This window comes from Heteronotia binoei, chromosome 10 (genome assembly GCF_032191835.1).
Source record: "Heteronotia binoei isolate CCM8104 ecotype False Entrance Well chromosome 10, APGP_CSIRO_Hbin_v1, whole genome shotgun sequence".
In the NCBI taxonomy this organism is placed as follows: Eukaryota; Metazoa; Chordata; class Lepidosauria; order Squamata; family Gekkonidae; genus Heteronotia; species Heteronotia binoei.
Window position 1 is genome coordinate 85,722,316 of NC_083232.1, and position 27,437 is coordinate 85,749,752.

A 27,437-nucleotide genomic window follows, 5' to 3' on the forward strand; every position below is an offset into this window, starting at 1 on the left:
TACAAAATGCCTTGCCATAGAGCACTGCAAACTCAGGGCATCAACGTGACATTAGAGGAGAATGTAGGAAGCCTCTAAATAAATGGTAAAGGATGAGGTAAAGGAATGGGAACTCAGCAAGGGGAAAGAGAACCGGTTTTTCAAATGGCAGCCTAAATTTTTTTAATATGTGGATCTTGATGAGCTTTTTCTTCCACCAACTCAGTTAGACCTCCTGATGAACTTGGTCAGTTTTGTTAAAAGAAGTCTTCCTACCCTAATTTGTATTGAAAGCACTTTTGGGAATTTCTACACCAACTGTACATTACAAGGTGCTGTATCTGTTTTATTCTGGCAGTTAATCATGGATCAAGTAATGCAATTTGTGGAGCCCAGCCGGCAGTTTGTGAAAGATTCCATCAGGCTTGTTAAAAGATGCACAAAGCCAGACAGGAAAGGTAAGAGGAAAAGGTGTGATTCGCCCTAAATGAAGCACAAGAAATCAGTCATTTGTGTACGGAGGGAAAAATGTGTTGAATGTATTTGAATACTATGGGTGAAAACATCAGTAGTTTTTTCATGAGAGACTAATGCTAATATTGAGCTACTATCCTGGCTTCATATTTCTATGAAATTTTATATGTGAATAGTGAGAAGATATTGGATTTATATCCCGCCCTATACTCTGAATCTCAGAGTGGTTACAGCCTCCTCTACCTTCCCCCCCTCCCAACAGACACCCTGTGAGGTGGGTGGGGCTGAGAGGGCTCTCACAGCAGCTGCCCTTTCAATGACAACCTCTGCCAGAGCTATGGCTGACCCAAGGCCATTCCAGCAGGTGCAATTGGAGGAGTGGGGAATCAAACCCAGTTCTCCCAGATAAGAGTCTGCGCACTCAACCACTACACCAAACTGTAGTGTGGTGTCCTTGGGGACTGATTGTGAAATTATCAAGACCAGTTAAGATTGTGAAAGGAGGAGCATGGAACGATCTGTTTGTGTATAATCTGGGAAGAAGTCACGACAGCAGGGCATCATGATCTTTCCCTTCGAGGCCTCCATGTGATCGTTCTTTTTGCCTCATTTCTCCAGACCACTTTTCTAAGAGAAGAAATTCTAAATATCTCCCCTTTTTGGCGCTTCCTGCCTCTTAACCTTCCTCTACAATAGCTCATGCAAGCATTGTCAAAGGTTTCAGCCTCGATGAATGCATTGCAGTGTAGAAGATGGAGGCTTTGTGGTCCAGACACCTGACTTTATGGCATTATAAAATTTTTGCAAGGTTTAATTTATCAATTCAAATAAAAGTTTGCAAGCTGCACATTTCATGTAATCCTTCAAAGAAGGAGCAGGTTGTCAGAAGGGACCTATGCAAAAGAAGCCCAACTATTTTGGTTGTATTTGCCTTAACTGCCCAATCAGAAAGAGAGCCGTTCTGTTTTGATAATTTCGGCAGCATCAAGTTTGGGCTATGATTGCCAAGCCACAAAGAATGACACGTGTTCTCTGCCCTCTTAGTCCAGTGCTTTCTTAAAAAGGGTGTATGTGAGATCCCTGCTTCCCTAGTAAACTGCAACGTAAATCTGGAAATATCTGATCTAAGATTCCTGACTGCAGATACCTTTAATTATAGCTCTTTGGGTCCTCTTGAAGCACAAGTTGCTTTCAAATAGTTGCCAGTTTTAATGATCCAGCTCAGTTACATTTTAATTTTTTTTTTTAAATTTACAGAATTCCAGAAGATTGCCATGGCGACAGCAATAGGTTTTGCAATAATGGGATTTATTGGTTTCTTTGTAAAACTGATTCATATCCCCATCAACAACATCATTGTGTAAGTGCGGTGAGGGAAGCATCGATCGTATGCTAAAAGGGTGAATTCTCCAAGACGTCCCTGATTTTTATGAAAAACTGTATTTCTCGTTCCTTGAAGGTGTGATGTCTTGGCACCTAGTAACTTTTGACTGTCTGGTTTGTTTACTATAGGTGTCATCTTGGTTTGGGGATACAGTTACTTTTATCTTCTGGTAATAATACAGGTTTTTCAGATATCCCTCAGGTGGTTTTTTGCACCTTCAGGATGCATGAGGAAGACATGCTAATCAAAGAGCCTGCGTGCTCTCTTAACCAGTGCAAACTGACTGCAAACAAGATGGGGGAAGCGGGTGCACAGACTGCCACGTGGTAGACATGGTGGGGATGTGTGATCTTTCATGCTTCAATTGTGCCTTTACAGGGGTGGAATTCTAGCAGGAGCTCCTTTGCATACTAGGCCACACCTCACGATGTAGCCAGTCCTCCAAGAGCTTACAAAAAAGAGCCTTATAAGCTCTTGGAGGATTGGCTACATCGGGGTGTGTGGCCTAATATGCAAAGGAGCTCCTGCTAGAATTCCACCCCTGTGCCTGTAAAGGACTTCTTCTAGATCAAGGGTGGCCAAACTTGCTTAATGTAAGAGCCACGTAGACTAAACGTTTGAGAGCTGCAAGGCATGAAAGTCATGTTTGAGAGCAGGAAGGAAGGCAAATAGATGGGGAGGGGAGAGGTGGAAAGAAAGCAACTTTAACTTCAAATGCCTTCTCCAAGCCAGCCGATAGGGGTGTGGGGGCTTCCAGAGCCACACAATATGTGTGAAAGAGCCACAGTCTGGCCACACCTGTTCTAGATGGTCAAAAAGCCCTCATCGATAAGAGAATATTTGCACAATGTAAATGATTCCTGCTTTTCATTTGGAATATATCATAGAATTTCCTATTCCCAAAGATTTATGCTTCCTGAATAACACAGCAGAATTGGCTTTTGTGCAGACCTCATTGCCTGATTGTATTGTCTTATTTTTACAGGGGTGGTTGAATGCATCGGAAGGTCTTGCCCCTCAGTATCTCATGCGGTGGCATAAGAAAACGTTGCTTTCTGGCTTAATAATTCACCTAGTTAACTGCATCTTTTTACTACTTGCTAAGATAAATCAGGTTTTAAACTGAAAACAGCGTGGTATCTTTGTATTTTGTGTGTTAACTTTGATTCTTTACACTTTGAGGGGTGGTCACAAGGGCAGTCCTATGAAAGATCCTGTTTCGTCAGGGATTGTGGGGAGCTCCAGGATGTGATCATCACCCGCTCAGTCTCCAGGCTTCCTTCTGACGGAAAGATGTCTGGTTTTAGCACGTCTCGAGTCTCCTTTGCTTAGATCCATCTCTGAACCTAAAGCAATCCCAGCCCTGCATGACTTCTAGAGTTAAAGTACACAACGACAGCCTTTTAAAAGAGATCCTTTATTTGATGCAAAAACAGCTCAGCCTAGTGTCCCCTTAGGAACAGGCTCTTTGATTCCAACAACTTGGCAATTACAAGTTAAGTGCTTTAAGTTCGAGGTTTTGTCGCAGGGGTTCGTGCGGCCGACTGCGTGGGCAGCTGGACAACCTAACCTCCCTGATAATAGGCACCAGGGGTGGAATTCTAGCAGGAGCTCCTTTGCATATTAGGCCACACCTCCCTGATGTAGCCAGTCCTCCAAGAGCTTACAAAAAAGAGCCTTGGAAGCTCCAGGAGGATTGGCTACATCAGGGAGGTGTGGCCTAATATGGAAAGGAGCTCCTGCTGGAATTCCACCCCTGATGAGCACCATGAGCAGCCTCCACCACCTAACCTGCGGTTGGTTGAATGACTGCAGTTAACGCAACTGCTAGAGGCCGAGCAGGTTGAGATGTCACCGCCCTGCCTTGTCTTTCTCCAGGGGTCTGCTAATAGTGCATCCTGATGCCCCAATTGCCAAAGCTTAGATAGGAATAACTCGGCCTAGGATCACATTCCTCATCTCTGGCATTAAATACCAGTGTCCTTTCAATGCAGGGATGAGAACTTGGCAGAACCAGTATATCCAAGCCAAAGAGGTCCACGTGTGTAGTGGTCAGGGCCACTAGGCAATTGCCTAGGACGGTGGCCTTCTGGGGTCCCCAAATTTGGTGTTCCCTCCCCCCCATGTGAACGGTGACGTTATCAGTTCGGAGGGCACCGGAAGTTATCCTTGCCTGGGGTGCCGGACATTCTAGGGCCAGCACTGGTAGTGGAGGGTTTTCACCAGCCGAATGTATTGTCCTTGAGGCCAGCGACTTTTAGCACCGACGCGGCTTTCTTCTGTGCTTAAGTGTCGCATCCCTCCCAGAGCGCTCTCTGTGTTTTGTGGCCCTCTGCTCTGGTCTGCCTTATGCAGCTCCTTGAGGGGTTGTGCTAAACCAGGTCCGAGACGTGTTTGTAGGGGTGGAGGTGGCAGCTGTGCAGCGGTTCTGTCATCTGGGCAACTTGCTACCAGCTTCCCTTGAGTGGTAAATGGCGAGTGGGTATTCCGCTGGAGGCAGTTGCAGTAAAGAAAAGAGAGACCCCCGTTATAAATAACAATCATAGAATGTTCCAAGTGGGCAGCCGTGTTGGTCTGAAGCAGGAGAACAAAGTAGGAGTCAAGTGGTGCCTTTAAGACCAGCCAAGTTTCATTCAGAATGTAAGCTTTCATCTGAAGAAGTATGCATGCATACAAAAGCTTACATTCTGAATAAAACTTGGTTGGTCTTATATCCCACCCTCCACTCAGAGTCTCAGAGCGGCTCACAATCTCCTTTATCTTCCTCCCCCACAACAGACACCCTGTGAGGTGGGTGGGGCTGAGAGGGCTCTCACAGCAGCTGCCCTTTCAAGGACAACCTCTGCCAGAGCTATGGCTGACCCAAGGCCATTCCAGCAGCTACAAGTGGAGAATCAAACCCGGTTCTCCCAGATAAGAGTCCGTGCACTTAACCACCACACCAAAGTATTCTACTGCTTCAGACTAACACGGCTGCCCACCTGGATCTATCTGGAATGTGGTAATGTGCATCGGCTTGCTGATCAGCCATTGTCTGTTTTTTAAAAAATGCATCGTATACAAAAATTTCTATTTACAGATTTTTTAAAAATACTTTTTTTTTACCATTGCTTCAAAACCCAAGCCATTCATAAGCTCCCTGCAATTCTAGAGACTGAAGCGGCATGAAAAAGTTCAAAGCGTAAAATTCTGAACCCCTGTATCGAGCATCTTGTTGTTGAAGGTCACACGGCTGCACCTAATTGGGTAGGAGGAGCATTCCACGCGCCCTCTTTGATGCCCATCGTCCAGAGCAAAGGCTTGTCCGTCTTGACTGTCACGACGCCGGATCCGTCGTAGGTGTTTGAAGTGCTGACCAGGGTCCCAAACTCGAGAACGCTTTCCTCTGTGAGACAGTGGGGGAGAAAAAGATGGATTAAAGTTAGTCTCGTTTAGAATACTCTGCCTGCTGTTTTGCTTTTCAACCCACAGAAGCGCAGAGAAAAAACGGACAGTGCATTACAGTGTTCCCTCTGAGCTGAGTCGGTGTGAGCTAGCTCACAGTTTTTTAGCCTCCAGCTCACACATTTTTGGCTTGGCTCAGGAAAAATGGCCCGAGAGCAAACTAGTTTATGCAGCAGCTCACAACTTGAATGCCAGGAGCTCACAAAGTAGAATTTTTGCTCACGAGACTCCATAGCTTAGAGGGAGCACTGCAGTGCAACCACTTCTGCATTGCAATCCAGAACTGACTTAAACCCCTTGGCAGCCACTGCAATCAGTGGGCTTTGAAGGGTGCAATTCCAGGACTGCACTGCCAGTCTCCTTACGAGCCTAAGCATGCAAAGGTTCTCCTGGAATTTGCTCCCAAGTAAATGCGCAGAAGGATGCAGTCTTGACAGCAAAGGTTCTCCTGGAATTTGCTCCCAAGTAAATGCGCAGAAGGATGCAGTCTTGACAGCAAGCTGATCACTTTTATTTTTACTTCAGATGATTAGTCTCTCCACTACAGCCTTATGGGGGTTGTTTCTGGCCTTCACTGAGGAATACCAGCTAGTGGCATCTAAACAGGTAAAGGTAGTCCCCTGTGCAAGCACCAGTCGTTTCCGACTCTGGGGAGATGTTGCTTTCACAATGTTTTCACGGCAGACTTTTTATGGGGTGGTTTGCCATTGCCTTCCCCAGTCATCTACACTCCCCCACTGCCCCAGCAAGCTGGGTACTCATTTCACCGACCTCGGAAGGATGGAAGGCTGAGTCAACCTGGAGCAGCTTCCACTGGGATCAAACTCGGGTCGTGAGCAGAGGGCTCCGACTGCAATACTGCAGCTGTGTGCTTAAACCTTCTCTTGGGTGTTTTTCTCTCTCCCTCCCCCCCACCCCCCAGAGAAGGAACATAGGTAACTGAAGCAAATGCGCTCTCTGTGCAGAAACAGGCTCATAAAACCACCACATGGCTAGTATCCGACTTCAAAACACTGCAAACACTGAACTGTTCAATAGTATGCTATCACATGCATTCTAGAATATTAATAGTGGGCAAAGCTGGTCACCTGTAAACCAATAACATGTTTGGAAAGAAATTGCCTTATCTCTACAGGAGACACAGGAATTATCGCTATCAAAGGCTGAAAATTAGGAGTCACCAACTTTCTCTTTAGAGAGCTATTTCTGAGTAATAAAAAATATTCAGAGCTACCTCCTCTCCCTGACAATCACCAAGTTTTGTTTTGCCCTAGAAACGGAACATGGACTAGGAAAAGAAACGAAGCTCCCAGCTAAGCGGGACACCCTACGAAACAAAAGCTTTTCTTTTTTTTCTATTAATGAAGCCAAGAACTTCTCTTTGCAGACTTTTCCTGGGTAATTTCGGGGAGGTGCCAAGTACTCTGCGAGTTTCCTGTAAGAGGCTCTGCTGAGAGACACTTGCAGACAAGCGCTTCCTACTGTACATTTTGAGTCACTAAAACCTAGCTTCAGAAAGCATCTCGGCCATCCTAAGAGAAAATATTTCCACATCTCTACATGTCTGACTGCAGGTCTGATTCAATCCTGATTCAGCCCGAGCTTGTTCCTTGACACCATTCCGCCTCCCTAAGAAGAAGACAGAAGAATATATTGGGTTTATATCCTGCCCTCCACTCTGAATCGCAGAGTCTCTGAGCAGCTCACAATCTTTATCTTCTCCCCCCACAGCAGACACCCTGTGAGGTGGGTGGGGCTGAGAGGGCTCTCACAGCAGCTGCCCTTTCAAGGACAACCTCTGCCAGAGCTATGGCTGACCCAAGGCCATTCCAGCAGCTGCAAGTGGAGGAATGGGGAATCGAACCCGGTTCTCCCAGATAAGAGTCTGCACACTTAACCACTACACCAAACTGGCTCTCCTAAAGAGCAAAGGCACTTGAGGAATCATCCACAAGCCGGATCCTGATTTCAAATGGTTAACCACAGCTTTAAGCCATTGTTCTGTATTATTGTAACAAAAAGAAAAACTGTATAGAAATAACAACTATTAATACAAGTCTTGGCTTGCTATTCTATATTTTGAAACAAACAATTTGATCTCAGTATTAACAGAAACACTTGATGCCAGAATTTAACAACGATCGGTGAAATTTCAATAGAAGGTTGATACACAGCACCAGCAGCAATAGATTGCCTAAGTAACTGCCCATTTCATTTGCTGCCTTCAGGCTGCAATACACTAGGTAAAGCCTTGAGTTTAATGATTGAACAACCCAACATTTCCTTCAAATTTGTGCTTAGGACACTCCAGCTTTTACAATTGCTGTGCAGATCATTGCAGTTGGAGCCTCAGAGATCAACAGTCTTCCATTAGTGGTATGTTACGACCAGTGTTCCCTCTAAGCTGAGTGAGCGTGAGCTAGCTCACAGATTTTTAGTCTCCAGCTCACAGATTTTTATTTTAGCTCAGGAATGATGAGCCCAGAGCACACTCGTGATGCAGGAGCTCACAACTTTAATGCCAGCAGCTCACGAAGTAGAAGATTTGCTCACAAGACTGCAGCTTAGAGGGAACATTGGTTACAATACCACTTTTCTGTATAGCCACATTGTTTTCTGCATTGCTCTGTATTATGGCTGAACCAAACCAAGCGCCCCCTTTCTCCAACTTGGTTTGTGTATCATACCGTCAAAGCATGTTATAGCTAGCACACTGCCATTGTGGACTGCACTGATTTTCTCTGTCGTGGGGAAAACTCTCCCCCCCCCCCCATTATGACCGGAACAGATATTACTCAGACAAAGGCACGACCCATTGCCCCCAAGTCATGCAAAGATGGCTTTCAAAATAACCTGGAGGCAGAGTTTCAAGGGGGCGAGCTCCTGGCACCCAAAAATACAGCCTCACTCTGCCCCATTAGAGGGGAACTGCCTTCAACATTTCATTCTCTGCCTAGAGTTTATGCACATTTAATTTGGGTGATGTGGTTTGCTGTTCTGTATTTGAACAAGCTTCTGCCCCCCACGTCCAGTTTGGGTAAGTGGTTGTGATAGAGAGACCTTTTCGCTGGAAGAAATAAATGAATAGAACAATGACACCCTCCCCCGCCCTCTCCCCCAGCCAAAAGCACCATCCTATGGAGACAGCAGCTTCTGGGTGACTTTTAGCCTGATCTTTTGCTGCTGAAAATGAGGCCCTCGGTCCGTAGAAATCACTAGTGCCATCTCTGACTGGCAGGAGCAATCTGGTCTCCGGCTGAGACATTTCACCTAATGGACCAGCCTGATCCTTTCTCCTGGAGACGCCGGGGATTGAACCTGGGACCTTCTGCACGCCACGCAGATGCTCTGCCACTGAGCCAGCCAAAAGTGTCCTCATTCTTCAGAGACAAGACCGAAGGGAGCAGGCACAGCAGTTCTTGCATGGCTCTCGCTGTGCTACACGCATGGGTTGTGTTCCAGCGTGAGTGCCCCTTTTGTTGGCCACGAGACCTGGATTCTTAAGGCTGATCTCTCTCACAGGTTACGTGATGGGATCAATACATATTCTCAGGGGAGATGGGGACATTGCCATGCAAGGAAGCAGTTCTTCAGTCTCTTTTCTTTGCAAAGAACACTTGAATCTAAATCCAGGAGATGGGAAACGGATTCACAGCTCCAGAGACAAAACTACTTGCTGAAAGGAATTGGTCTTCCTCTGGGAAAGAGATTGAGCTGGGTTATGTTGATTGAGCGGCCTCATGAGACCTTGGTCCAGTGAGATCAGTATTGTCTACTCAGACAGGCAGCAGCTCTCTGTGGTCTCATGCTGAGGTCTTTCATGTCACCTCCTACCTGCTCCCTTTAACTGGAGATGCCAAGGGATTGAACCTGGGACCTTCTAAAGGCCAGCCAAGCAAATGCAGGGCTTTTTTTTTTTTGTAGCGGGAGCTCCTTTGCATATGAGGCCACACACCCCTGATGTAGCCAATCCTCCTGGAGCTTACAGTAGGCCCTGTACGAAGAGCCCTGTAAGGAATTCTAGCAGGACCTCCTTTGCATATTAGGCCACACACCCCTGATGTAGCCAATCCTCCTGGAGCTTACAGTAGGCCCTGTACTAAGAGCCCTGTAAGCTCCAGGAGGATTGGCTACATCAGGGGTGTGTGGCCTCATATGCAAAGGAGTTTCTGCTACAAAAAACCTCTTAGTGTTATGTGTGATCGAGTCGATTCTGATTTACAGCGACCCTATGGATTAATGATCTCCAAAGCGTCCTATACTCAACAGCATTGCTCAGGTCTTGCAAACTGAAAGCCGTGGCTTCTTTAAGCAGCTAAAAGTGCAGACAGATCACTCTACAAATAAACCAAATCAGCAATGCCACCTTACGTCCAGTAGATGGCGCCTTTGGTCTTTCACTCTGCAAGAATGGCGATTTTGGTACCGCTGGTTAAAGTGCGAAAAAATAAGACACCACCGGTGATTCATACAATTTGTATGGACGAGCATTTTCACACCTGGCCCACATTCTAATTAGTATAATGGGGAGGAGATTTCAAAGCAAACAAATGCTGCACATCCATGGCTGAGAATGAACTGAGAGGCCAGAGTCACAACACGCACCCGGCCTTTGATAGCCAATGCGAAAGCGAGTTGTGGAGAACTCAAAAACATGGCATACGATTCTGTGTCATTTTCATTTTTTTGGGGGGGGGGGGAGCCCACAAAACTGTAGCTCAGATCCGAGCTACAAAGAGGGGAGGGAAGCAACTTTGCCAGTCCCCCTCCCCCCACTGTAGATTCCCATTTTGCCCCATGCTGTTCCTGGGGAATCTACTCACCCAAGCCCTCTGGGCGGGTGATGGAAGAGTTTTCTAGGACATGGCAAGGGGTGATCAGAAACCTCTTTTCTGCAAGCACCTGGGGTTTTTTTTGACTACTGTGTGGCAGAGTGTTGGACTCGATGGGCCATTGGCCTGATCCAACAGGGCTTCTCTTATGTTCTTATGTGACACAGAGTGTTGGACTGGATGGGCCACTGGCCTGATCCAACATGGCTTCTCTTATGTTCTTATGTGACACAGAGTGTTGGACTGGATGGGCCACTGGCCTGATCCAACATGGCTTCTCTTATGTTCTTATGTGACACAGAGTGTTGGACTGGATGGGCCACTGGCCTGATCCAACATGGCTTCTCTTATGTTCTTATGTGACACAGAGTGTTGGACTGGATGGGCCTGATCCAACAGGGCTTCTCTTATGTTCTTATGAGACCCAGAGTGTTGGACTCGATGGGCCATTGGCCTGATCCAACATGGCTTCTCTTATGTTCTTATGTGACACAGAGTGTTGGACTGGATGGGCCACTGGCCTGATCCAACATGGCTTCTCTTATGTTCTTATGTGACACAGAGTGTTGGACTGGATGGGCCACTGGCCTGATCCAACAGGGCTTCTCTTATGTTCTTATGAGACCCAGAGTGTTGGACTCGATGGGCCATTGGCCTGATCCAACAGGGCTTCTCTTATGTGTTCGTACAGCATACGATCCTACCCACTACTGCACAATCTGTAAAGAAAAAAAGGTAATCTCTGGGGAAAAAATCCAGAGGCCACACGCTAACTCCCTGCCATCATAGTATAGTCTTTAAAACCAAAATAATCAATGCCCAGCATTCACACAGAGAGGCCTGCAGGGCAGGGGTGTCGAACTCATTTGTTATGAGGGCCGGATCTCACATAAACGAGACTTTGTGAGGCCAGACCGTGTGTGTCATAAAATGCAATGCCAGGCAGCGAAGATGTAAACTTTATAAAGGGGCACAGACAAACGCAAAGTTGTTTTTTTTTTTAAAAAAACCCTCCTAAAATAATACATGCTTAAAGTATTGGCGCTCTTGCAATATTGTGGTCAGATTCAAAGCGAGCTCTCCCTCCCCCCCCACTTCCTCCCCAAGTGAGGAGCCTCAGCCAATGGAGAAAATAGAGACTGTAGCTCCTGTATGAATGAGAAATCCTGACAAAGCGAGCTGTGACACAGAAAGAAGCAAGAGAGAGGGGCAAATGAAGCAGACTTGCCCAGAGGCCTGATAGAAGCTCTCCGGGGGGCCTCATCTGGCCCACGGGCCACACATCTGACATCATTGTGAGCGTTCATAGCACTGCATATACAGAATATTATTTACCCTCACCCCATAAGGGAGGCCAATATATTACCCCTAAATTGGAAGGGGTTGAAGAATACCAGCTTGTCTCATAAAGTTCACAGATGTGAAAACAGAGCCTGGAATGACCTCACATTAATATCACAACCCTTTCTGGTGTAGTGTTTTGCCTGCCTTCTGATCAAAAGGATCGAAATTTTGGCTGCAAATGATAACAAAACGGGTCAGATGCTGCAAAAATCCATGTCACTGGTAGATGCCCTTTCCTCTGGTGAAAGGTACTTTCCGCACTGGCGCCTTCTACCAAAGGCAAGCACTTAAGCTAGCCTCTTATTTTATTAGTTGATTGGCTATTTATTTACCCCAGTACTGAAATTCTAGACTTTCTAACATCTTTTCTTTAGATTTCTAGTCCACATCATTGGGGCAGAGGTCTTGTATAATGCTAAGCAAGCCTCAGATTTAGCGGGAGCCCACAGGAGCACAGCTCCTGAACCTTTCTGAGAGTTCCACCTCCTCCTTCCCATCTTGTCCACCGAATAGTGGGTGTAGCTGCATAACAATCCCTGGATGAGCTCCACCGCCTATTTGTCTACAAAACGACCCCTGATGCTGAGTGACACTTTTTGATCCAGCCCCGGTGACTCCACGAGACCCCTACAGGCAGAACGTAGAACATACGTTAGCCTACTATACTCGCTTTCCCACCCTAGCTGTGAGAAGAGGAAAAATATGGAAGCATAAAAAAGGAAAGCAACAACGCTGGCGATAAAGCAAAGGACGTTGGCACAAACTGGGCTGCTGGGGGAATTTGCGAATGGAAGAATCTGTCATGGCCTTTGTTTCCATTTCTCTTTAGCAGTTGTAGGCCCCAGGCATGAAGAAGTAAAGATCAAGAAGTGGAAAGATACGGGACAAATCTACACGGTCAGCAAAAGCATGAGTAGAATGCTTCCAAGGAAGTACTCAGACTGAAAGTCTGTTTTGTTTTTTAAACATCCCCTGCTACATTCAGTCAAAAACGTCCCCTTGCAAAGAAAGCTAAACACATCAGGGAAAAGGACTTAGAAACTGATGGCGCCACGTTTAGCATGCAGGGAATTTTTTTATGTGGGAAAGCGATCCAAAAGGTAGCAGTCCAAATGAGAAAGCCTAGAAAGCACGTTGCTTTATGATTTTTTTTTTTTAAACCTGACAGACTGCTTTTTATGATGGACGATAAGAAGGGGAAAAAACCCAAATGTGACTTTTGAGTAACAGATTGAAGGGGACAGGCGTTCATCGTAAGCCAGAGCAAGCAAACATGCGTCTGTGGAGAACTCTGAGGTACTGTTTATACCAGATTGCTCTGTAGCATGATCTTCCATGCTGGGTTTAACACATTCCCAATAGCTGGAGGTGTGCTGCCAAGACTCTCTCCATTTCTCCAAGGACAGCCAGTGGGCCAGCTTCCACATACAAATTCATCATATGATCCCTCATTGTTTGTTCATTTATATGATCTGTTACAGAAAGCTTTTGTGTTGTGACCTGTGTCAAAATGTGAGGGAAAAGTCAACTATATATGAAGAACATACTATGTTATTTAAGGTATTACTAGATAGCAAGAGTGGCACAGAGCGGTAAAGCTGTAGTACTGCCATTGGAGCCCTCTTCTCATGACCTGAGTTTGATCCCAGTGAAAACTGGTTCAGGTAGCCGGTTCCAGGTTGACTCAGCCTTCTGAGGTTGGTAAAATGAGTCCCCAGCCTGCTGGGGGGAAAGTGTAGATGACTGGGGAAGGCAATGGCAAACCACCCCGTAAAAAGTCTGCCGTGAAAACGTTGTGAAAGCAACGTCACCTCAGAGTCGGAAACGACTGGTGCTTGCACAGGGGACTACCTTTACCTTTTTAGATAGCAAGAGATACTGGTAGTGATTTAGTTACAAGATAGCAAGAGATATTGGTCGTGATTGAGATGAAAAAAGTGGAGCAATTAATTAATCGTCATACGGCATTGTGTGTAGTATAGTCCAGAGATACTAAGATTGTCTGGCACCCAGAAGTTCTAGCTCTTTTTGAGTTATGCACCAATAGGTGGCGAGCTAGATTTGTTTTTAAGGCAAGAGACATTTCAGAGGTGGTTTGCTGTTGTCTGCCTATGCATCATGACCTGGTATTCCTTGGAGGTCACCCATCCAAATACTAGCCAGAGTTGACCCTGCTTAATTTCAGAGATCTGATGAGATTGGGTTAGCCTGGGCTATCCAGGTTAGGGCAAAAAGGGGAAACACAGATGGGGATCCCCAAGTATTGTCCATTGTTTTCTTCTTCCCCATTTTATCCTCATAATAACCCTATAAGGTAGGTTAGGATGAAAGGATGTGACCGGCCCAAGGTCACCTGCAAGTTTTCATGGCAGAGTGAGAATACCAACTTGGGTCTAACTCTAACCACTCTACCTCCCATATGGAAGTTCTGCCTGCGATGTTTGAGGCGGGATGGATCTTTCAGAAAGGCAATTCGCCACTCTGAGTTTCACTTCTCAATTTGAACATGTATGTGTGAACAAGCACCGTGTTCTACAGTGACAGAATCAGTATGCGAAATAGTAAAGAGTCCATTAGGGCCTTTAAGCCCAACAAATGTTATTGTAGCATAAGCTTTCGAGAAACACAGGTCTCTTCGTCCGATGCACAGAGGGTATAGAAAGAGAGCCGTGCTTCTGGAATGCTTATGAACATGAACATATGAAGCTGCCTTATACTGAATCAGACCTTTGGTCCATCAAAGTCAGTATTGTCTTCTCAGACTGGCAGCGGCTCTCCAGCGTCTCAAGCTGAGGTTTTTCACACCTATTTGCCTGGACCCTTTTTAGTTTTTAGTGCCACGGATTGAACCTGGGACCTTCTGCTTCCCAAGCAGATGCTCTACCACTGAGCCACCGTCCCTCCCCAATGCTACACTAAAATTTGTGTAAAGGTCCTAGTGGACTCTTTACGATTTTGCAGCAACAGACTAATATGGCTAACTCCTCTGGGTCTAAGACCAGTATGGAATCCTGAATGCTTCTGAAGATCCACAAAACTTCACAAATGTGCAAGGAGTTCCCACCCTGTCCATGATGGAAGGAAAATGTCATTATTGCTCTGCTAGTTCTATCACAAATATTTCCCTGCCATATGCCCCCATGCTGTGACTTGTTTCCATCACCGAAAACGGAGCAAAGCAGAAGACTGAATTTTCTTTTAAAAACCACAACAAAACAACCTCTGGAGGCCTGGATATTTGGAATATCAGAAATAATTAATATTTAATTAAAAGCCCTCTTGAAACAAATGCAAGCCTCGCGTCTCCCCCCATGAGGCGGCCCTCGCATTAGAAAACAATAGAACATGAAGATCAATAAACTGAAACACGAGTTAAAGTGAAATATTGAATTACAATTTGCTCTTTTTTTTTTTTTTACAATTTACTGAGTGGAATCCCCCAAAGTCTCCTGGAATAAGGAGCCAAAATCTGCATTTAAATAGGGTTGCGGCACACGGGGAGAAAAGGCGCGTCCCTCCTGTCTGTCTGAGATTGAACTAAGAAATTGTTATGATGATGGACTGTGTGTGTGTGGGGGGGAATGCATGTGGAGGCATCAGTCTTTATGCAGAGAAAAACAGAATAAGAAGACCTCAACGCTTCTAACTCTTCAATGACATCCGGGACTAAAGTTTCCACAGGTGTAAAGATGTCTGCCTGCAGAGTATATAGTCAAGGGCCTGCCTATTTACGGGACAGCCTTTCTCCATATGTTCCCCAGAGAGCACTGTGTTCAGGGACACAAAACCTACTATCTATCCCTGGACCAAGGGAGGCCAAACTGTTCTACACAGGCTAGGGCCTTCTCAGTGGCAGCACCAGCAATGCGGAACGCCCTCCCGGAGGCCATAAGCGCCCTGCAGGATCTCTCCCAATTCCCCAGGGCCTGCAAAACTGAACTATTTCAACAGGCCTTTAACACTTAAATGGGAAAGGACTGCCACCCTACACTGCTGAGCGATATCACTCATGAGGAATCTCATGGTACTTTCCATGTCTGTGAGCCGCCCTGAGCCTGCCTCGGCAGGGAGGGTGGGATATAAATAAAATTATTATTATTATGATCACCATAGGGTCACTGTCAGAAGATCCCGCCTAAACTGAAGTTTTGAGCAGCACCCTGAAATGTATTTTATGTATTTTAATTATTATTTTATTGTGTTAAGTTGTAATCTTGAATGGTTTTGAATTGACTGTTAGCTGCCCTGAGTCTGCTTGCAGAGAGGGCGGGATAGAAAACTAAAGTAATAATAAATAAATAAACAAACAAACAGTATGATTCCCCCTGTTTCCCAACCAGCCCCCAAATACCCCTTAATCCTGCTTCCTGAGGACAGGAGACCCTTTAGAGCAGATTTTTTTTATTGGGGGGGAGGGTGGAAATGGACATTTCAGTCACACTTCCTAGGCGGAAATCCTTGTGCATACAGAAACAGAAGTGTGGATTGGGTTTGCCAGCCTTCTGGTGCTGCTTAGAGATCTCCTGGAATCACATCTGATGTATATGTGTGTGTGTATATGTGTGTGTGTATGTATATATGTATGTATGTATATATGTATGTGTATATATATATATATATATATATATATACACACACACACACACATATTGGCCACTGTGTGACACAGAGTGTTGGACTGGATGGGCCATTGGCCTGATCCAACACGGCTTCTCTTATGTTCTGATCTCCAGACTACAGAGATCAGCTCCCCTGGAGAAAATGGCTGCTTTTGGAAGGTGGACTCTGTGGCAGTGTCTCCTGCTGAAGTTCCTCCCCTCCCCAAACTCTGCCCTCTGGAGGCTCCACCCTCAAATCTCCAGGAATTTCCCAACCTGGAGTTGGCAACCCTAGTCTGGATATACGCTCTTATCATTATCTACATTGGAAATGGCTGAAATGCAGCCACGCCCTTCTGTACCCAGGGCTTTTTTTGTAGCAGGAGCTCCTTTGTCTATTAGGCCATACCCTCCCTGATGTAGCCAATCCTCCAAGAGCTTGCAGGTCTCTTCGTACAGGGCCTACTGTAAGCTCCAGGAGGATTGGCTACATCGGGGCGGGGGGGGGGGCTTAAAATGCAAAGGAGTTCCAGCTACAAAAAAAGCCTTCACCCCACCAAAAAACAAGGTACCTTAATTACTTATTTAGTTATTTATACCTGCTTTTCTTCCCCAAGGGGACCAAAGTGACTTACCCTACTGTTTCCCCCTCCTCCATTTTATTCCTCACAACAACAATCCTATGAGGTGGGTTCAGCTGTGAGAGTAGGATTGCCAACAGTCCAATTCAAGAAATATCTGGGGGATGGAGCCAGGAGACTTTGGGGATGGAGCCAGGAGACTTTGGGGATGGAGCCAGGAGACTTTGGGGATGGAGCCAGGAGACTTTGGGGATGGAGCCAGGAGCAAGGTTGTGACAAGCAGAATTGAACGCCAAAGGGAGTTCTGGCCATCACATTTGAAGGGACTGCACACCTTTTCAAGGCCTTCCCTCCACTGGAAATAATGAAGGAATAGGGGCACCTTCTTTTGGGGCTCATAGAATTGGACAACCTGGTCTAACCTTTTTGAAACTTGGAGGGTGCTTTGAGAAGAGGCACTGGATGCTATGCTCCAAGTTTGGTGCCTCTACCTCAAAAAACAGCCCCCCCCCGGAGCCCCATGGATCAATTCTCCATAACATCCTATGGGAATCTGTCTCCATAGGGAATAATGGAGTGCCCAACAGATATTTCCCTCCCCTCCTGCTTTCTGATGACCCTGAAGTGGGGGGAGGGCCTCCAAACTGGGGATCCCCTGCCCCCACCTGGGGATTGGCAACCCTATGTGAGAGAATAGGGTCTCTGCAACGATCTGTGGTCTTCATGCTGTGGGATTCTTCACTTCTTACTCTTGCTACTCCGAGAGCTGTCTTGCCAGATTAGCTGAAAGCCCTGCGGCGCCTACTGGTTTTGGGCCAGGCTTAAGCTTGACTTCATTCATCTGCTCTGAGAATGTCGGATGGAAAGGAGGTTCAGAGCCAGTTGCTGCTGGGACTCTGTAACTTGCCTCATAAAGCTCAGAGGACGCACAGTGGCTCTTCCGCATCAAATTAAACCTTTCGGAATAAACCGTGCTGTCGGCCTATTCTCTTCCGCAGTGTGAAAACATGGCAATGCCTTCATGTTGGCAAGGAAAAAGAATGAACTTGCCCTAGGCACCCCAAGTACAGGCTTTTGTTTCAACAGACGTGGATCTAAAGAAGATATTGAAGAAGAAGAAACTGGATTTATATCCCGCACTATTCTCTGAATCTCCAGAGTTCAGAGCAGTTTACAATCTCCTTTCCCTTCCTCCACCACAACAAACACCCTGTGAGGTAGTTGGGGCTGAGAGAGCTCTGAAAGAAGCTGTCCTTTCAAGGACAACTCTTATGAGGGCTATGGCTGACCCAAGGCCATTCCAGCAGCTGCAAGTGGAGGAGTGGGGAATCAAACCCGCTTCTTCCAGATAAGAGTCTATGCAGTTAACCACAACACCAAACTGGTCCTCTAAAAACCCCCTAGCTCTCTAAAGCAGAAAGATATATTTGTGTACTTGTATAGGGGGGAGCTCATTAGCTGTATACAACCTATGGCACTAAAGCAACTGTACTCTTTCCATTAGCAGTGGCATCAAACATGCAGTCCAGGGGGCCGAATCTGGCCCCCAAGTAATTGGCTGTCATCTGTTTCCTTCTCCTTCTCTCTTGCTTCCTTCTGCATCACAGCTTGCTTTGCCAGGCTAGCTCAATCGCACAAGAGCTACAGAGCAAAACCTGTTTTGTCCATTGGCTGTGGCTCCTCCTTCAGGGAGAGTTTGCTTTACCAGGCTCTCTCAATTGCGCAGCACAGCTACTGTGAAAACCTTCTCTTCCTTCTATTGGCAGAGGCTCCTCCCCTTCCTGGTCCCCTGGGGAAGGAAGGAAAAGCCAGAGCTTCCTTTGCCCAGTTCCCTGGATTGCACAGGAGAGATACAAAGAAACCAGCTTCAAGACCAAAAAGTGCTAATGTTTTAAGTTTTTTAAAATCTTTAATTGTGTTTGTTTGTGTCCTTTATAAAGTTCATATCTCCTCTACCTGGCATTACAATTCGTGACATGTGGCGCAGCCTGACAAGGTCTCATTTATGTCAGATCCAGCCTTCATAACAAATGAGTTTGATACCCCTGAATTACAGTTTTGCTAGGAAAAACTTATCTTTACCCTCCTGTGAAACCAAAACTGCTTATTATCACTGCAGTGAGATGATAATCATACATCTTAACTCTGCATTATGTTATATACACACACAGACACACACACACACACTGGGGCCACCCAAGGATAGGGTAAGTATTTTCAGCAGAACTGGGGAATCAACATTATTTATCTGCTTTTACCTAGGTGACTTGAATAGCTGTTTATATCTTGTGAGGCAGTCTTGCAAAATCTCAGCATTCTGAAACTATTTATTTTCCCTGGCCCCTTTTGTAAGTTTTAGGGGGGGGGGGAGTTAAAGTGAAAAAGGATAGCGGAATAAAACAAAAATACTTTTAAAAATTGCTAGGCATTCACAAAAGACAATGCCAGTGTGGTTTACAGTTGCCTAGGCAACCGTAAACGGCTGCCCAAATCTGGAGAGATTATCATGTGAAATTTCAGTTATCATTTATTCCATTTTAAAACTGAAGGAGGCAAGGGGGTGGGGAAGAGAAGTGATCAGTCAGGACAACAAGCCAGATTGGGGGAAAGAGAAGAAGATGACGATATTGGATTTATACCCTGCCCTATGCTCTGAATCTCAGAGAGGTCACAATCTCCTTTACCTTCCTCCCCCACAACAGACCCCCTGTGAGGCGGGTGGGGCTGAGAGGGCTCTCCCAGAAGCTGCCCTTTCAAGGACAACTCCTGGGCAGTACAGAGTGTGAGGTCACTTCAAAAGTAAAATATTTAGGTGTGGAAGTTACCATGAAAAATATAGATTTGTATAAAAATAACTATGAAAAGCTTTGGCGGAAAATTGATGAAGATTTGATAAAATGGAACAAATTGAACTTGTCCATGCTGGGCAGAATCGCTGCAATTAAAATGAATGTCCTACCAAGAATTATGTTTCTATTTCAAACAATTCCAATTGTGAAGAACAATAAACAATTTAGTAAATGGCAAAGAAAAGTTTCAGAATTTGTATGGGCTGGAAGAAAACCAAGGATCAAAATGAAAATCTTAACAGATGCAAAAGAAAGGAGAGGTTTACTGGATTTAAAAATGTATCATGATGCAGTGTGTTTGGTATGGATAAAAGAATGGATGATGTTGTTAAATAAAAAATTGTTGGTTTTAGAAGGCCATGGAAATATTTTTGGTTGGCATGCATATATGTTTTATGGGAAAAATAAGATGGATGGTTTTTCTCACACCATTATATAAGAAGAAATCTAAGTATTTGGTTAAAATATAAAAAAATATGGTGATGAGAGAAAGCCGCTATGGATTGTGCCAACTGAAGTAATAAAATTGTCCTCAGAAACAAATGAAGAGATGTGGTTAATGTATAACCAACTATTAAAGATACAGGGAGGAAAGGTGAAACTAAAATCAGCTGAAGAATTACAACATAAATATAATTGGTTTCAACTACAACAAATTAAGAGTTTGGTGGAACAAGACATCAAAAATGAAGGTATAAGACAGGAGCAAACAGAATTGGAAAGAATGCTGTTGGGTGATAACAAAAAGTTGATTTCAAGGACTTATAAATTACTGTTGAAGTGGTCTACGGAAGACGGAGTGGTTAAATCTCAAATGATAAAATGAGCAATCAATTTTAACAAAGAAATACAAATGGAATCTTGGGAGTATTTATGGAGGAACTCTATGAAGATATCGACATGTTACAATATGAAAGAAAACTGTTTTAAAATGCTGTATAGATGGTACATGACACCTAAGAAATTGACAAAAATGAACAACCAGGTGTCAGATAGATGTTGGAAATGTAAAAAACATGAAGGATCTTTCTACCATATGTGGTGGACTTGTGAAAAAGCAAAACAATTTTGGCAAATGATTCAGAAACAAATGTCAAAAATTTTAGGTTATGACATTAAGAGGTCTCCAGACTCTTTTTTGTTGCGATTACAAATGGAAAGTTTTCCGAAACAAGATAGAACGATGGTGTGGTATCTGCTTTCAGCTGCAAGAACATTATATGCGCAATTATGGAAGCAAGATAAAATACTAGAAAAATGGGATTGGATTATAAAAGCTATGTCATGGAGTGAAATGGACACGCTTACAAGAATCTTAAAAGACTATGATTTTGAGAAGTTCAGAAAGGAATGGGAGAAATTTCAAAACTATGTTGAAAAACAGTGGAAAGTAAAGGGACATTTAGTGGTTTTTGATAATAACTGAAGTGTGGTGAAATAAACTAAAGTTTATAAATGGAAAATTTGTTTTTTTTTTCTTTTTCTTTGAGTTTAAGGTGAAAGGAGAAAAATGAAGATGAACTTATAGAGTTAACTTCTCTTATTTGTTTGTTTTTATTTTTTCTTTATTGTTATAAAGTTATAAAGTTTTAGAATGGAGATTCTGGATTTGTTAAATTACCTTGTATTTTTTTTTTATTTTGCAATTTTAAGTAAACACCAGCGGGGGTCAAGAAAAGGGGAGGAGAAGGGGGGGGGAAGTGTGATGTATTGTTTTCAATTTGTATTATTTTTTAAAAGAATACTATAGCAACATATTGCAAATTAATAAAATTGTTTTAAAACAAAAGGACAACTCCTGTGATAGCTATGGCTGACCCAAGGCCATTTCAGCAGCTGCAAGCGGAGGAGTGGGGAATCAAACCTGGTTCTCCCAGATAAGAGTCCACGCACCTAACCACTACACCAAACAAAGAGTGTGTGGGGAAGGGGAGAAATGGGGTCAGAGCAGGTGCAGAGAAAACAGAGCAAAAAGGGGAAACGAAGGGAAGTCAATTCCTCTCCCTCGCGAATCCTCATGGGCCCCTTCACACGTTCATCTTTTTTAGAATGTGTATTTCCATTTCAGGAGGGAAGGCAGCGTGGTGTAGCGCAGTCTCATCAGAAATGTAAAGGGGCAGATCCAAGGTTTGGATCCTTGCCCTTTTCTTTGTTGCCCCTAAGCCTTCATCATGCCAGCCTCCCACTTTTCTCTTCCTGCTTGGCACAAAGACCAAATCCTCTTGCCAGTCATGTATCCAGGCCAAGAGAAAAGATGGCAGCCAGCGGAGGGATGTCAGGGTCTGGCATAATCCCATGTAATCTCACTCTCTGGGGATGGGCCATGGCTCAGTGGTACAGCAGCCCCTGCTTTGCACATCAGAATAAGAAGACAGATTTGAGGCGGGGGGAAGAGTGTGTGGGGAAGAGGAGAAATGGGGTCAGAGTAGGTGGAGGGAAAACAGAGGGGAAAAGGGGAAATGAGGGGAAGGAAATTCCTCTCCCTCATGAATCCTCACGGGCCCTTTACATGTTCATATTTTTTAGACTGTGTATTTTTATTTTTTAAAGTATTTTGTTTTATTCCTCTATTCTTTATTCCTCTATTCCTATCTTCTTCTTCTTCTTCTTCTTCTTCTTCTTCTTCTTCTTCTTCTTCTTCTTCTTCTTCTTCTTCTTCTTCTTCTTCTTCTTCTTCCTCTTCCTCTTCTATTCTTTTCCACTTTAACTCCCCTCCAAAACTTAAAAAAGGGGCCTGGGAAAATAAAGATCCAGGATTCAGTCCTAACCAGTGTTCCCTCTAAGCTGAGTGTTCCCTCTAAGCTAGCTCACAGTGTTTTAGCCTCTGGCTCACACATTTTTGTCTTAGCTCACAAAAAGTGGCCCCAGAGCAAACTAATTTATGCAGCAGCTCACAACTTTAATGCCAGTCGCTCACAAAGTAGAATTTCGGCTCACAAGACTCCACTGCGTAGAGGGAACATTGGTCCTAACCAGTGTTCTCCCTAAACGGAGTTAACGTGAGTTGCTCACAGATTTTTATCCTCCAGCTCACACATTTTTGTCTTAGCTCAGGAAGGATGACCCCAGAGAACACTAATTGATGCAGTAGCTCACAACTTTCATGCCAGTAGTTCACAAAGTAGAATTTTTGCTCACAAGACGCTGCAGCTTAGAGGGAACATTGGTCCTAACATCTCCAGTTAAAAGGATCATGTGCTAGCTGCTGTGAAATATCTCTGCCCTGGAGAACTGCTGTTTGCCTATGCTAGGGATGTCGAACTCCTTTGTTATGAGGGCTGGATCTGACATAATTGAGACCTAGTCAGGCTGGGCCATGTGTGTCATAAAAATGTAATGCCAGGTAGAAACTTTATAAAAGACAAAGACTTTTTTTAAAAAATTAAAATTAAAATATGCTTAAAAGATTAGCAGTCTTGCAATGTTTTGTTTATTTGACAGTTTTTGATAAACAACACCTCTTACTCTGAATTATTGCATCAAAATCTGGAGACAATGTCTGTGCTGTAGCAGTGCTGAGTATATTGTTCAGGTGCGCGTCTGTAAGTTGCGAATGTACTTTTGATTTACTGACATTCGTTACAGAAATCTCATGGTCAGTGCTTAGAGCCTAAGACCCAGGGGAAAACATGAAACGGCTGGGCATTATGAGCTTTTGTACATAAGCTACTTCATGTGCTGGTCAGCCAATGGAGAAAATAGAGGCTTTGCTCTGTAGCTCCTGTGCGACTGACCAAGCCTGGCAAAGCAAGCTGTGATGCAGAAGAAAGCAAGAGAGAAAGAAGGAAACAGCTGACAGTGAGTTGCTCATGGAGCCCTCCAGGGGCCTGATCTGGCCCTTAGGCCACATATTTGACACCCCTGCTCTATGCAGACAATATTGACCTTGATAGAGCAACAGCCTGGCAGCTTAACGTGATCACATCCCTGAAGATGGCCCCTTTTAGAGGTGAAGTCATGCCTCCTTGACAGAGCATCTACTTTGAGTGGCGAAAGTCTCCGATTCAGTCCCTACTAGAACCGTCCCTTTAAAAAGGGCTCAGATAGTAGGTGATGTGAAATGCCTTCACTAAAGACCCAAAGCAGCCACCGCCAGTCAGTGAAGACAGCATTGATCTTGAGCCAGCATGGTGCAATGGTTAAGCGCAGTGGGCTCTAATCTGGAGAACTGGGTTTGATTCCCCACTCCTCCACATGAAGTCTGCTGGGCAACTTTGGCCCACTCTCAGTTCTCTCCGAACTCTCACAGCCTGAACTGCCTTGGAAGGGGGCCTGCTGTGGGGAGAGGAAGGGAAGGCGATTGTAAGCTGCTTTGAGACTCTTTAAGGTAGAGAAAAACAGAGTATAAAAACCTACTCTTCCTCTTCTCGATAGACCGAGGGTCTGCCTTAGCAGAAGGCATCTCCATGCATTAAACATTGGCGCCTCCAGAGATAAACCAAGCCTCTCTTTTGAACGGACCATCAGACCACACATTAGAATCCCACAGTAAATAATTGTGATGAAGTACACTTAGTAAATCAGATCTGGTTGCAACTCGCACTCAGACCTGCAGCATCACTGGTGTAGTGGTTAAGTGCGCGGATTGGGAGAGCTGGGTTTGATCCCCACTCCTCCACTTGCAGCTGCTGGAATGGCCTTGGGTCAGCCATAGCTCTTGCAGAGCTGTCCCTGAAAGGGCAGCTTCTGTCAGAGCTCTCTCAGCCTCACCTACCTCACAGGGTGTCTGTTGTGGGACTCTGTTCTGAGACTCTGAGATTCGGAGTGGAGGACGTGGTATACATCCAATATCATCATCATCATCTTCTGGTTTGCATCTGAAAACTATGAATTTTTTTCGCTCTGCATTACTTAAATGAACGATGAGATGAATTTCAATGGACTCATCATCTGCTGGGAAGAAAGACGTTGAGCTAAATTGAAGTAAATACTAATTTAATCAGTGGGTCAGGTAAACTGATACAGATTTCCACACAAAGCTGTACCTACAATGATTTTACTTTCTAGTAAGAAGCAACACATTCAGTGCTTGGTCGTGACAATATTCAGGGTGACCTTTGAAACTTCCTTTCCCTCCCGGTTCCTTTTGCAAATTGGCTTCAGCACGATCGTCCTGGAATTCAAGACAAGCCCTCTATTCTCCAGGGGCTGTGTTAACTGGAAGGACTCCGTGTTTTTACGTTCTGTGCCTTCCTTCTCCCTCTTCCCTACGGAGAACAAATTTCATAGAGATATAAAAAAAAGTTCCTCGCTAGGCTGAATAGATTTACGTGCTTGGGCACTGAAAGTAAAAACTGCATTCGGACCCGACCAGATCAGGCGGGTAAAACCTCATTCTCCAACTGTGTAGTTGCTTTCACATCTTTTTATTTGCACGGCGCTAGCTTTCATCACGGCTTTTTTTTAATAGCAGGGACTCCTTTGCATATTAGGCCACACCCCCCCAATGTAGCCAATCCTCCTGGAGCTTTTGCAGTATGCCCTTTAAGAAGAGCCCTGTAAGCTCTTGGAGGGCTGGCTACATCAGGGGTGTGTGGCCTAATATGCAAAGGAGTTCCTGCTACAAAAAAAGCCCTGGCTTTCATACAAATGTTACGTTAATTTTTTTAAAAAAAAATCATTGAAAAGGTCTGTTTTATGGAGTATCATGTAAGGCACTGCAGTAGTAACATGTGAACAGCTCATCCTCTTGCATATAAAACCCCAACCTTCAATGACGGTCAAGATGCAGAACTGCTGTTGTCTGGCACTGCTGCTGTGATACTGCTAGGGCCAGATCCTGGAATATAGAGACGTGGAATTCACTGCCACAGGAGGCGGCGGCTACAAGCATAGACAGCTTTAAGGGGATTGGGTCAACATATGGAGCAGAGGTCCATCAGTGGCTATTAGCCACAGCGTATTGTTGGTGCTCTCTGTCTGGGGCAAGGGATGCTCTGTATTCTTGGTGCTTGGGAGGGGCAATAGTGTGAGGACTTCTCGTGTCCTGGCCCCACTGGTGGACCTCCTGATGGCAGCTTGGTTTTTGGCCACTGGGTGTACAGCATGTTGTACCGGATGGGCTATTGACCTGATCCAACATGGCTTCTCTTATGTTCTTATGTAAGGCTGGCTTCTGATTGATACATAAAGCTGGGTGTAGGGGGCGCCATATCTAATACAGTTAAGGAACACCCAGGAAACCAGGCAATAAAAATGTAAATCTATCAGACCAAATCAATTGCCATTGCAGCCTGTCATTGTCTTTTAACTCTAAGAGGCTGAAAATCAGCTGGATTTCTGTCAGCGCCAACTAATTTCTGCATTTGGGGTTAAAAGGCAGTGATAAGCATACTGAAAAGCATAGATGAAAACTCCCTGGGCATATCTTTCCGGGACTCTAGTGAATTCCTGTCAAGGAGGCCTGATTTCCAGGCCTAGACTGTTCATCACCTTGCTTGAAATCTCTTCCTCTGGATCCCTTTTCAGGCAGATATCACTAAATAACAAAGGCAGATATCACTAAATAACAAAGGGCTGAAGAAGTCCAAGGCACATAAGGATGGATTACTAGCGATGGCCCTTTGTAGACACCCCGACTCAGGGAACATTGATGCTTTCATTATTCTAATGCACAGCTGCGTAGCTATGTAAGTTCCACAGCTATAGTGCTTTCCCATTCTTAGGAATATTTTTTCTATATATATATATATATATATATATATATATATATATATTTCTATCCCGCCCTCCCCACCGAGGCAGGCTCAGGGCGGCTCACAACATAAAATACACTGTGCATCAATTATACTTATAAAATCATGGTTAAAACAAATTACAAATTATTAAAATTAACATTAACAATGTGGCGTTATAAACATTAGATCTTCAGTGGAATTCAGTAACTAAAAGCATTTTCAGCAGCATTTCCTAGCTTGTCATTAGTTGAAGGCTATCTTGAAAAGGTGGGTCTTACAGGCCCTGCAGAATTGATCTAAACATCGCAGGGCCTGTACCTCCTCCGGGAGTTGATTCCACAGCAGTGGAGCTGTGACAGAGAAGGCCCGATCCCGGGTGGCCTTCAATCTGGCCTCCCTTGGCCCAGGGACATTCAGCTGGTTTTTTCCAGCTGACCTCAGCGCTCTCTTGCTATATGGGGAGAGACGGTCCCTCAGGTAGGTAGGTCCTTGGCCATATAGGGCTTTAAAGGTGATAACCAGCACTTTGTAGCGAACTCGGTATGCCACTGGCAGCCAGTGCAGTCCGCGTAGCCCCGGCTGTATGTGCTCCCACCTTGGGAGTCCCAGCAACAGCCTAGCCGCCGCGTTCTGCAAAAGAGTTCCCACTGAGGCAGCCATTTTATGGAGCGGGTGTCTGCAGTCTGGGGATCAGCTGTAATTCCAGAAGATCTCCTATTTCTGAGTGAATAACCCATTGGGAGCAGGCAATGTTAAAAGCATCTTGGAAGTTTGTATTTGTATCACTTGAAGAATTTCGACTTGGATTGAACTGGAAAAAAGCATCAAAAATGTGGTTTGGAATATCACTGGTCTACTCACCGCTGGAAGCTGGAACCAGGTCATTGGAACAGAATTGTACTCTTTGGGTCTTTAAAGTATTCATGTTCTAAAACAGAGACTTGCATGCTTAGGAAAATCCTTCTGGGTATATATAGGAATGGACTGACTTGATATTGGAGTCCCTGTTCTGGTCTGACTTTGTATGCATCTCTTTCTAGAGCTTTTTACATAGAAGTGTTTCATTACTACTTGTTATGTTGGCAACCATAAAAACAGGTTGGGCCTCTAGCAGCTCACCTGCCTGAGGCTCCCTGTAGGAGACACCAGGATCATGAGCAAACCTCTCCCCCTGTTACATGGATGCTTGGAGTGAAATGGACTGCCAATGAAAGCACAATGAAGCGGCCGATTGTACACATGAAGCTGCCTTCTACTGAGTTGGACCACTGGTCT

General features: G+C 44.8%; 2 protein-coding genes across 2 annotated transcripts in view; one reads left to right on the plus strand and one right to left on the minus strand.

Moving 5' to 3' along the window:
- Window positions 1–287: 287 nt before the first annotated feature.
- Window positions 288–2,966, plus strand: SEC61G (SEC61 translocon subunit gamma). The gene is made up of 3 exons (XM_060247752.1): window positions 288–437; window positions 1,711–1,813; window positions 2,823–2,966. Exons 1-3 carry the CDS (start codon window positions 344–346, stop codon window positions 2,830–2,832), a joined length of 207 nt encoding a protein of 68 aa, XP_060103735.1. The 5' UTR covers window positions 288–343; the 3' UTR covers window positions 2,833–2,966.
- A 1,928-nt stretch (window positions 2,967–4,894) lies between these two features.
- The window catches only part of TPK1 (thiamin pyrophosphokinase 1), a 551,786-nt gene continuing 529,243 nt past the window's right edge, over window positions 4,895–27,437 (minus strand). The window contains exon 8 of the mRNA XM_060247753.1: window positions 4,895–5,222. Coding sequence (XP_060103736.1) covers window positions 5,062–5,222 — 161 coding nt within the window. The 3' untranslated portion in view covers window positions 4,895–5,061. The remainder of the gene's footprint in view (window positions 5,223–27,437) is intronic.

Coding starts and splice junctions, on each gene's coding strand:
- SEC61G (XM_060247752.1), top strand. CDS start 344: ATGGATCAAGTAATGCAATTTGTGGAGCCCAGCCGGCAGTTTGTGAAA. Junction 438..1,710: donor CACAAAGCCAGACAGGAAAG/GTAAGAGGAAAA, acceptor TTAAATTTACAG/AATTCCAGAAGATTGCCATG.